Raw genomic sequence first — 12,283 nt, 5'->3', positions numbered from 1 at the left:
ACTTTATTCGGAAGATCGATCGTGCCGGGAAAGCACTTTGCATTTGGTGTCATGATACCATCCCGACGGATCACCACCTTATCGTGGTGGGGCACTTTGCGCGTCTCCATGACCCCCAGAGCTATGTCGGCGGGAGTCTCGTACTCCTGGTAGGGTTACCCAAGCCGAACAGGTCGAAGGGTAGAGTCCAGACTAAGAGTGATCCCAAAAGCTGGTGGCGGCACGCTTTGAGGCGGTTTCCTACAGACCTGGATCCCGTTAGCCGCCTGCAGTTGTAGAAAGATGCCGGTCGTCTAGGGTCTCCCTTGCCACTGGAACCATCTTCTTTACAATTAAGATAGTGGCGTTGGGGAAATGTTTTTTAATGTGACTGATTTTGAGTTGACTTAAACTGTAATTTTATATGGGATAGTTCAATATACATTGAAAATTTATGCTGTTGTCTTGTCTATTTCTTTGTCATCTGAGTGCATTGAAAGTACTTAAAAAAACCCATGAGCTCCGGGGGGGGGCTTCGCCCCACTTTTCCCCCCACCAGGGCACTGCCCTGGTCCTACCTGGTTCCCCCCCCCCCCCCCCCCCCCCCAGCTAGCAATCACCCCCCCCCCCCCCCCCCCCCCCCCCCGCTAATTTTCAGATAATTTCACTTTGGTCAAATCACATCCCTGTTTATAGCGTGTCAGAATAAAATGTTAGCCCAAAAACACCAAAACGGTTTGTTGTGGAATCTTTTTCTCGTGTTTTTGTCGGACAAGCACCACATGGTCCCCTGAAGAAAACCAATATTTCCAGATTTCAACTGATGGAGAGGGAGGGAAAGAAACACGGACCATCCAGGTCTCATGGTTGGCTTGCGTCAGGCTTTTTTGCCGAGGAGCGACGATTCTGGGCTTTGGCCTTCTTTGTCCCAATTGTCCAAGGGTGCAAAGGCAGCCCAGAGCCCTGCACTGGGCCCCCTGCCCTTTTAAATGCCAGTGAGGTCATCGGTTACCGGAGGCGTTTCCCGTTGAACCTTTTGAAAATAAAGTTCTCCAATTGACTGATTGCTTAATAGGCGAAATTTCACTTGGACACGCAACAAAATAAATCTCTGGCATGAAGCATGGCGACATACATAGACACATATTTCATCTTTTGAACATAAATGAACACTGGGCTTTCGAAACTTTATCGTAAAGCTGGAAATTCTGGTCACTTCAGGTAAATGGTCTGCGTTTATTTAGCACTTTTCAAATCACTGAAGACCTCCCAAAGCACTTTACAATGTGCTTCACACTCACCCATTCACACACACATACTCGCACACGGAAAGCCTACTTTCTTATCAGTAAAAAAAGTGACAAAATGCATTTGTCTTCCAGCGTATTTGTCGGAGATTACTGGCAGTGTATGAACTCCCCAGCTGGGGTCGTTGCGAGCTGGCATTGTCTCTCCTTCAGGAAAACGACGCCCCCTACTCCTTGGAGGATGTAGTGCAGGCTGTACGGGAGTCTCATGACAGGGAGTTCATCAAAAGAGTTCTGGCCAAAGAATGTCCCATCTGCCTTTCTGTCTTCCCCCATAGCAAGGTGTGTGTTACTAGTCATTCTTGTTGTTGATATGTAATGTATATCAGTGTTTCTCAACTTGTGGGTCAGGACCCAAGAGTGTGTCACGGACCTGTGTTTAGTTGGTCAAGGGTCTTGCCCAAGCAAAAGAATGCATAGAAGAAGAAATAAACTGAGGGTCTGCTTGATCTCTTCCTGTTTAATCAATCTGCTGTGCCCCAATTGTGTTTGAGAGGGACCACATCTCGTTTTAGTATGATTTTGTTTGTTGTATTTCATTTTCCTGTGCATAACAATAGGTACAGAGGTATTCAGTGATTAAAAAAAAGTGGAAAACAGTGACAACAATGATCGGGTTAAAAAAATATGGTTGCAAAATACTAAAATATCATACAAGTGTCTGCCAGTGAAACACTGCTTGAAGCTTCAGTAAATTGTTTAAAAATGTTACATTTCGAGCTTTTTTTACCAGTTTGTTTATTTCTATTATCTGCACAAGTACTTTTATTTAGGTACACATTTTTTTTAAAACTTTGGGTACAAACTCCTTTTTGTATGTGACTATTTTAAAGCAGTTTTGAGAGGTTGCTTGTGTGCGCATATAGAGTATGTATATACAGCATATACAGTACTTGAAGTCGTTTTGGCGTAGCTGGTTATTTTCTTTTTGAGTAAAGGTGAATATTTTCTACTATTTCTGCTTTAAACTGCCCAATACTTAAATTTGATACATTTGAGAAGTGAAATTTGTTTCTTGATCTGTGCTTGTCTTTGGTGGGACCTCAATTCAGACCAGTTGAGAACCACCGCTCTAGATCAAACTGTGAGTTGAAAGTTAATCAGTCACATTTTGACTTGACTGGTCTTCTTTCCAGATGCAGTCCCTAACTTCTTGCCAGTGTTCCGTGTGCTGCGATTGCTTTAAGCAGCATTTCACCATCGCTGTCAGGGACAAACATATTCGAGACATGGTGTGTCCGGTCTGCTGGGAACCTGACATCAATGACCCTGAGGATCTTAACAGCTACTTCTCCACCTTGGACATTCAGGTTGCATAGATTCAAGTCAAGTCAAGTCATGTTTATTTGTATAGCCCTTATATAAAGGCTCTATTGACTCACTCATGAATGAGTTTAATGCTACCCTGGCTAGTGTCCTGGATTCGGTGGCGCCCCCTACGGCTTAGATCAACAAAAACCTTTGTAAATATTATTCTTTCAAAAGGATTATCTTTTCGGGCACTTGATTGTTTGATTAAGGATTAGCTGTGTTGAATTGATCCATATTTGCTGTGTTTATAACAAAGTAAAACCCCGGGATACAGCATTGATTCGTTCTGAGTCGGGCGTCTTTAGGTGAAATTGCTGTATGGCAAAGGATACTAAACTATGGTGATTCGCTAATGCATTCTTAAACTCTGGTAGCCCATATAAAAACATAGAATAATTAAAGAACATTATAACTACGAGTATTATAGGTACTACTTACACATAATCTACACGCATATGATTAAATAACATTATAATGTATAATGCAAAGGAAAAGTACATTTTATTTACCCTTAGTGTGTAGTGACTTAAGCTGGTCAAGTCAGGTAGCGGGTGGATACAGAAGGTAAGGTTTAAAAAGATGAATACACTGATTTTATAACTTCCACTTGTGAGGATTGTCATTCACTTAGCAGATTTCCTTGTTTTTTTTTTACCTCATTATTCTTGATAATTGTCCCAATCGTAGTAATAGCCATCCAACTTAGCAGGGGTAGTGATTCGTGTACCTTCTTCATATTTCTTCATAATCATAAGCTTTGTTTCTATGGTTATCATGTTTTTCCGTTTCCTTTAGCATCACAACAAGCCTTGAATACATAGCGAATAAATACAGTACAAAAAATACAATAGTGTATCCCCGACTCGCTACGTATTTACAATTTACACAGGATTATAAACTGAATGAAGAGATATGGGGAGGTAGCTCAGCCGTATCCGGGGAGGCTAATATATTATTTATTGAAGGAGATACTTATTACCTGTTCTTGAGTGTCTCATTCAAGATTAGGCTGTGTCCAATGTATTTTGTATTTGCTGTATTTACAGTATAAGTTCATTTTCCAATATGTATCTGTTGCTTTCAGCTTAGAGATTGTCTGGAACCCGAAGTATACGAACTCTTTCATAAGAAGTTGACTGAACAGGCCCTTATCAAGGATCCCAAGTTCTTATGGTGCTGCCATGTAAGTTCTTCAGAGGGGATTTTGGACCCAACATAAAGCGGGAGGGAAAAAGGATATCTCATGTTTTCATTGAATTCTCTTCTTTGCAGTGTTCGTACGGCTTCATCTATGATGGAGACCAGCTTAAAGTCACCTGTTTTCAGTGCCGCAACAGTTTTTGTGCCCAGTGTAAAAAGCCTGTGAGTATTCAATGACGGGTTAGAGCAGGGGTGTCAAATAGGCGGACCGCGGTCCGGATCAGGCCCGCGAGATGACGTTTAGAGAAGCGCAAGAGAAAAATGAACTGCAGGTTAAAATATGTCCACTTGATGTTGCCAAAGCCAGGTTCCTCTCACAAGCGCTGTACTTGTATTTCTTTCTCTCTCTCTCTCTCTCTCTCTCTCTCTCTCTCTCTCTCTCTCTCTCTCTCTCTCTCTCTCTCTCTCTCTCTTTCTCTGGTTTTCTTTGTCTCTTTCTCTCTGGGTCCTTTAACCTTCTTTTGCTCTCTTTTTTTTCCTTTTCTCTCTTTCATTCTCTCTCTCTTGGTTTCTCCTTCTCTCTTTCTCTCTTTCTATTTCTTTTTGGATTTCATTCTTTCTCTCTCTCTCCCCCTATCACAATTTATCTTTTTATCTCTTTAGTTTCTCATGCTCTTTCTCTCTTTCTTCCTTTCTCTCTTTCTTGGTCCCATCCTCTCTACTTTTCTCCCCCTCTTTCTCTTATTCCTTTTGTTATTTTTCTTTCTCTCTCATCAACTAGACCGGACCCAGAGAGAATGTTTATTCTATCGTGTGGCCCCCGAGTTAAAATGAGTTTGACACCCCTAAGTATGAGGAAATTCGAATGTTTTATCAGCCATTATTGAATAACAGTAATTATTAGTGATTTCCCGATACATTTTGTTCATCGATCTGTTACCAATATTAAGCACTGAGTATTGCACCGATAACCAAGATATCAGCAAGAATTATACATGCCATTTTATTTTTGTCTTCTAAAACATTTTGATTGTGCACGCTGCAATTGTAATTGTGTAATTCAAGGATTTAGGATGAAACCCTATGAAATCATGGTTTTCTGGTACCCCACTGATATCCGATACAAATATCAGATAGGGATACCGCTAGTAATTTCATTGAAGATTAAGAATTATCTGAAAATATTGTAATTCAGACTAAAATCTATGAAAACCTTGATTTATTTGACTTTAAACACCGCTTTGCACATGTTTTTATTCTGTCCTGAGTTTTAGATATCAACTCAATTAAATGTACTGCTTTACTTACAATCTATTCTATCTATCTACCTCGGTCATATCCCTCAAGAGGGGTGACAGACAGCAAGACAAAAACATACAATAACAAAGAAAATCGAAAAAGGGGGAAAAAAATAGCAAAAAACACACAGAAATTTTTGGGACCATGGCCAACCCAAATAATAATAATAATAATTAATAATAATAATTTCCTTTGTATTGTCATTCTTTGTAACAATGTACACAGAACGAAATGTCGATACACCTGACCCGTTGTAGCGAGTCGATGCAGCCGCAGCCAGAGGGCGCCGCCATTATACCAATTAGGTATGTCTCGGCCGAGGCGCGAACCAGCGACCTCCCAGTCTCAAAGCGGGCACACTACCATGCCCAAAACCCAAACAAGTTAGGCACCTCGGCACCCAAGTTGGTCATGCTTTCGTCCCTCCAGATGAAACGGGACACAAGAAAGCGACCATGTCACTCGGGTCAGGGTGACACAACACACTCTTCTGTTCAACAGCAGGGCCCGACAGCTTTCGCTGGTTTACCCCTGCCGCATCATACAGGAGCCCTGCCCATCCCTTAGAACCCATCCATGTCCTGTTGTGAGGGGCCCTGAGAGGTGAGAGAATTCTCCCACCGTGGTCCTCTGCGTGTCGTAAGAGGCCACTAAAGTGGATGGAGCGAAGGGACTGGGCATCCTCTATCTCTATTCTAAGAGACAGCAAGGCAAAGAAAGGGGGGCGGGAGAACGAAAGGTCTTGCAAACCCTAGTTATAGAGTCACTTACAATTTAATTAAGCAAATCATCCCTTGTGAGAAAAGGAGACTGATGGGAAAACCCCCCAAAATTCGAAAGAGGATGATGGATGAGGAACATCCAAGAATCTCAAAATATTATGCTAAAACGGTCCGTGGTCCGGTACATCTTATAAAAGCATGACTAAAAGATGATTCAGTACGTGTTCAAGCCCACCTTATAAGTGCAAGCTTCATATAAAACACTAAAATATATGTTTTTCTATTTCTCTATCCTTTGTGCAGTGGGAATCCCAACACGCAGGTTTATCCTGTGAACAGTTCCAGTCGTGGAAGCGAGAGAACGATCCCGAGTATCAGAAACAGGGCCTGGCCGGCTACTTACGGGACAACGGCATCAGTTGGGTCCCCCACACACACACAAACACTGACATTAACACTAATGCGCCATCGTTCCGCCAGTTAATCAGCAATAAAGTTAAACAACGCTAAAGGATTATTCAATTAAAGATCAACACATGGGGCCTTTTAACCTCAATCTCAAGTGTATTAGAGCTCATCATCAGAAAGCGGGAGACTAATACTATGCAGCGACTTAAACAACATGACATCATTCTTCTCTTCAGAGACAGTAGGATAAAGAAAAGCCCCGTGGATTCTTCCTAGAGTGCTGACAAAAGACATTGTAGCCGATAATTAGATCCGAGACCACAGCTAATCAATATGTCTTGAGTCTTTTAGGGCCCATTTTATAGCGCTGGTTGATTTCGCCACAAAATATTAATAGAAAATACTGATTTGTTGAAAATCGATTTGATTTACAATTTTTGGAGCATAAACCCATCTACTGAGTGTCATTTAATTTAATCTTTTAGTATTTTTATTGTCCTTTTCGTAAAATCTTATTTGACCTTAGTTCCAGCCTCTGGGAAATTTGTGTAGGCGGTACTTGTACCCTTCATGGGAACCCAAGATTTTTACAAGAATGCCATTTTCATCTTCTGCCTGGTCACTACATTCTACAAATTTTGTAATACAGACGCAGCCCTTCTTACAAACGATATATAGTAATGTACTACAGCTTAATCTCGTGTATAAGTCGCACCCAAATATGATACAAAAACGGTGAGTAATGCACGCGTAAATGGGATAATCATTTCATAGAATAATATGCTCTATAAAGATAAATAAAGTTGAGTTAAACTTACTTTTGGAAAATGGGCTTCAAGAGGTCCTCCTCCATGGTAAAAAGTGGCCCAAAAAGCGTTCTGACCATTTTCTCAACCGCAGCAAGCTTTCATATTCCACTTCCATTTCAAAAGAAACGGCTCGCCTCCTCTTTACACTTTACACCAACCATATTGAATGGATGCACGAGATATCAAACAATACAAATGTCACAGTTCTTGGCACGCTGGAAATAGTATAGACAGTATAGGATGTTTACACACGAACTAGGAAGAGGAAGCAGATTTGTTTTCTTCCGGATGGATGCTGGGTGAGCTCTCACAGCGCCACACGCCGGTAGTGGCGGAAAGAAGCACTACAGCAATGTCCTTTACTCGGAAATAGGTGCACACGATACAAAATACTAACTTACAGCAATGTCCAGTTATTTTTCAACACCCTGAAAAAAATGTTTGTAACTACCCTTTTCAGTAAGTCGAATGGTCGTAAGTAGGGGAGCGTCTGTACATTTTGATTTTCAGTTTCTGTTTAGATAAGAGGCACCTTTTGTTTCTTTCCCTTAATCCGAATGATAAGCTTTCTCTTTGGGTATGCTAACTTGGACTAGCACAATTGTATTTCTAATTGTATTTATTTATGATCATATTTAAATGTTTTGGCAAAACAGCCCTGCTATGCTCGGGTGAATGAAGGAGGTGAGCAATAGAACATGCTCACAGGTTACATGGTCTGTGTAGATTGATGTTCATATAATTTGAATTTAGAATAATAACTAAAAAAAATGTTATTTCGGTTTGAGCCACTGAAACTGCCATCGTGGCCCGCCTGAAATGAACTGCACTTTTTCGGCCACAGTCTATTATCCACCAGCGCGTATTGCTGTGAGCGGGGACCAGCAGAGCGCACTGTAGTCTGGCAGCTCACTTTTTGCTCTTATTTCTGCCTAATATGAATTGCATTCGTGCCTGCCGTTTTGGCTCTCCCAAAATGAAATGCATGGTTGTGGTCGGAATTCATTATCCCCGGTCGACTATTGCCCAGAGTGCATTTTTTGGCCCGCTGTAGTCTGCAATTGTGGTCCAACTAAAATGAAATGCATTGTTTTGGCCATGATCCATTATCCCTGGCCGACTATTATTGAGAGCAAGGCCCGAGAGAGTGAATTTTTTTCATGCACGGCGGCACTTTTTTTCCGTCTAAAATTAACACAACCCATGTGGCCGTTATTTATTATCCCCGGTCAACTATTGCTCCGAGCGGGGGCCGGCATCTTAGAAATTAAGGGGTGGGCTATTAAGCTGATTGTTACATATTTGGTGGGGTTCTGCTCCCTATTAACCGGGGTAACTGATATTACAGTACATTGCCCAGGCCTACCATTTTAGGATATCTTCTTTAGAGACTATAAGAATTGTACTTTACAAACCCTTCAAGGACGCAATTTTGAAGATTCAATGCTCAATATGAGCACATCAATTGTGGGAAAAAAAACACTCGTTTTGTAGACCTTTGAAGTTAACAAAAAAATCTAAAACCTGCTTCTTTAAATAGATAGATAGATAGATACTTTATTCATCCCCGTAGGGAAATTCACACTTCCAGGAGTCTACCCCATTGTTTATCAACAGATGAACATGATGCCCTAGGGGTGTTTGTAGCGAAGTGGATGACGTCACGCCAGTCCAAAAATTCGACATCCCTGCGGCAGATGGAAAACTTTTCTTTGTGAAAATCCAGGGATACACCACCTCGTGTTAGCAAGTCCGCCTCCTCTCCAATTCCCCCCGGCTTTCGTGTCTCTGTTTAGCGGCGTTGAAGCCGGATTGCTCCGGGTGGCTACACGTTAGCGTCCGGAATGCTAAACGTGAGCCACGTTTCCGCAAAACACAGCAACTGCGCTCCCTGTGCGCTTCGATGTTTTCCACCAGCACTCGATGATCTTATTTGGTCGTGAGTTCGCATTTACCATGATTACGGATGGTGCCGAAGACTTATAACGCCGCTAGCCGCTTCGCTAGCTCCGGCTCTCCTTCCACCATAGGCCCCTTCATCACGCCGGCACGAGAATTCTTCAGGGCAAGGAGTTGAAATTCCTTGAATACACACATTTCTTGTGCGTTAAAACCCATGTCCATCGGATAGAAGTAATCCATAGTGTCAAAACGGGAAGAAAAAACACCGAAGATAGGAGCAGACAATAAAACAATAGGGCAGCTGCTGGAAAAGGCAGCCGCTCGTGGCAGCGCCGCTTTGATCTGATTTAAATGCTCATTAAACGTTTGAAAAAAGGTCCGAATCTCCACATGTTGTGACATTATAGGGATTGGTGCCTTGATCTTAGAAAACAAACTAGCATCTATTATTTATATTTTGTCCCCACGGGGAATCGAATTTTTGGATTTCGAATGCTCATAGCTGAGACACATTCGCCTCATAAACTCGGCACGTACTCATCTTTGGTTCCGGCTATTTAAACAGTACAGTAATGACTTTTTGTCGTGTCATTTACTAGTAGTAGATCCAAAGTAAATCTTTACTCTTATACACAGACAGGCTCATTTGGCGCAATCAGCCTTGAAATATCGGCTACAGCCTGCCTGACCATTAGGGGGCTTTAAAGACAATCATAAAATCAATTTTAAACCTCACAGTAGCCACTGAAGGGCAGCGAGCGTTTATGTCTTGTTCTGTTCCTGACGTTGCTTCTGGAGGTCAAAAAGTTTGCGGCAGCTTTTTTTGATATAGTGTAGGCCACAGGTGTCAAACAGGCAGGCCGCGGGCCAGATCAGGCCCGCTAAGGGATTGAATCCGGCCCGCGAGACAACACTCAGAGAAGCGCAAGAGAAAAACAAGCTGCAGGTTGAAATATGTCAACTTGACGTTGCCAAATCCAGTTGCCTCGAACAAAGACACTTTACCTGTATTTATTTTTCTTTCTCTCTCTCTCTCCCCCCTCCTCTTTTCCACCCCTTTTCTCCCACTCACTCTCTATCTCTTTCACTCTCTGTGTCTCTCTTTTTCTCTTCCTTTGTTGCTCTTTCTCTCTTTCTCTCTCTGTGTCTTGTAACCTCTTTTGCTCTAACTTCCTTTTTCCTTTTCTCTCATTTCTCTTTCTCTCTTCCTACCCTTCGCTCTTTCTTTTCTCTCCTTCTGTCTTTCTATTTCTCTTTGGATTTCTTTCTTCCTCTCCCTTTCTTTCTCCCCCTTTTCTCCCACACTGTCTCTTTCACTCTCTGTGTCTCTTTTTCTCTTCCTTTGTTGCTCTTTGTCTCTTTCTCTCTTTGTGTCTTGTAACCTCTTTTGCTCTAACTTCCTTTTTTCCTTTTCTCTCTTTTCTTTTTCTCTCTTCATACCCTTCGTGCTTTCTATTCTCCTTTCTCTCCTTCTGTCTTTCTATTTCTCTTTGGATTTCTATCATCCTCTCCCTTTCTTTTCCCCCCTCTCTCATGACTTTTTATCTTTTGTTTCTCACGCTCTCTCCCTCTTTCTTTTTTTTCTTTCTTTGTCCCTCCCTCTTTCCTTTTCCCTCCCTCTTTCTCTTATTGCTTTGTCTCTCTATTTCTTTCTCTTTAATCTACTAGTCCGGCCCCCGACAGAATGTTTGTCTTATCGTGTGGCCCCCGGGTTAAAATGAGTTTGACACTCCTGGTGTAGGCGTTAAACGTCAGTGTTTACACTATGTTCATTCGTTGTTGCCTCGTTCATCCCAAAGGCATTTCTATCGAGCCTGCGGGCCAGCACGTCGATAATTTCCGTAGAAATTTCGGGATCCACAATGATTATCCTTTTAAAACCGGTACCATACGGGACGACAGTTCAGATCCCACAAAGCCTTAACGAACAGACTGTGGGATAACTTCTTCCTCAAAGCTATTAACACACTAAAACACAGTTGTGGAATACAGTTCTAAGTGCAATATCCCTGTTGTGTATAGTTTCTATTTTATATGTGGACACTTCTGAGTAGATGCAATTACTTACTATTTTCCCATTTATTATTGTTTTATACTGTATACTTTGCTAACTGGAGCACAACCCTAATTTTATTGTAGCAACACAATGATAATGATAATGATAATAATGATAAGACTGCTGTCACAGTCTTGTTCCACGGACAGACTGAGGAGATCATTTCTTCCTCATGCCATGAGGCTCTTTAACTCCACCCGAGGGAGTTAAAGCCCACATTAAACCCGACCTCCACATTTGCATGCTACCCTATTTTTATTACAGTGCGTATTGTCTGTGGCACTATTTAAATAATCTAAATATCAAGACGTTACATTGGGTATTTTTGTATTCCATATCTTTTTTTATTATTATTTTATTTCTCAACACAAGGATACTGCTGGAAGTGTGAATTTCCCTACGTGGATGAATGAAGTATCTGTCTGTCTGTCTCTAATAAAGGTGGTTCTGATCACCGGTCAATAATGGCCAAATATGATGTCACGGTTACTTATTGGCCTTATTGGAAAAAAAAGACCCAATAATTACTGTAAATTCCAGACTATAGAGCGCACCTGATTATAAGCCCACCACATTTAAGAGGAAAACCGATTTTACATACACAAGCCGCACCTGTATATAAGCCGCATGCGCCCACATGTAACATGTAACACAAACACAAAATTTACCCAAACCCGACTTCGAGTCCTGCGATTGAAACTAAAAGTCCTTCATTAAAGTTCACAGTCCAAAAATCACAGCCGGCAAAATGAATGGAAAATGATACCGGTACCGGTAAGGGTGGGAAAAATATATCAGATGAACACATTTACTCACACAACTCCTTTTTCGTTAACCAACTTTTTACCCCCTCTTCTTTCCTTGTCTGTCCATCACCTTTAGCGGTCCCCACTTAAACTCGGCACCCCGCGTTTGTTCCGCCCCTCATTTTTCGTTCCCACGTGCAAAACATATCAGAATAAGTGTCTAAAATAAATACAAATAAATACATTACAAAAATATACAGTTGCAAATACATTTTATACATGGGTTACACATATTTACAAAGAAAGACGGTACACCGAGAGAGTTTTCAAAGCTTTGATAATGATAATATAGCTTTGACAGGGCAGTTAATGGTAGCAACACTCGAGCGCCGCTAGCGGACGTAAAAAAAAATTACATAAATTGGCCGCATCACTAATTAAGCCGCAGGGTTGAAAGTTAGGGAAAAATGTAGCGACTTATAGTCCGGAATTTACGGTAGCTACTAGTAGCCATGCTATAATATTCAATCAGCCAACATTACAGATTACAACCATTTATATTCCTCATTATAATGTACTTAGAGGTAGTTGTAGAATAGCTTTA

The 12,283-nt window shown here is 41.5% G+C and overlaps 1 protein-coding gene across 1 annotated transcript in view; it reads left to right on the top strand.

The window, feature by feature from the left end:
• The window catches only part of rnf31 (ring finger protein 31), a 65,558-nt gene that overhangs the window by 40,727 nt on the left and 12,548 nt on the right, over positions 1-12,283 (top strand). The window contains exons 14-18 of the mRNA XM_088350082.1: positions 1,362-1,568; positions 2,423-2,596; positions 3,682-3,780; positions 3,870-3,959; positions 6,062-6,176. Of these exons, the coding sequence (XP_088206208.1) occupies positions 1,362-1,568; positions 2,423-2,596; positions 3,682-3,780; positions 3,870-3,959; positions 6,062-6,176 (685 nt within the window). The remainder of the gene's footprint in view (positions 1-1,361; positions 1,569-2,422; positions 2,597-3,681; positions 3,781-3,869; positions 3,960-6,061; positions 6,177-12,283) is intronic.

This window comes from Urocampus carinirostris, chromosome 1, assembly GCF_059441175.1.
Source record: "Urocampus carinirostris isolate Australia breed hairy pipefish chromosome 1, RoL_Ucar_1.0, whole genome shotgun sequence".
In the NCBI taxonomy this organism is placed as follows: domain Eukaryota; kingdom Metazoa; phylum Chordata; class Actinopteri; order Syngnathiformes; family Syngnathidae; genus Urocampus; species Urocampus carinirostris.
The sequence above is the reverse complement of the archived record's forward strand: the minus strand, read 5'-3'. Positions and strand labels throughout refer to the sequence as shown.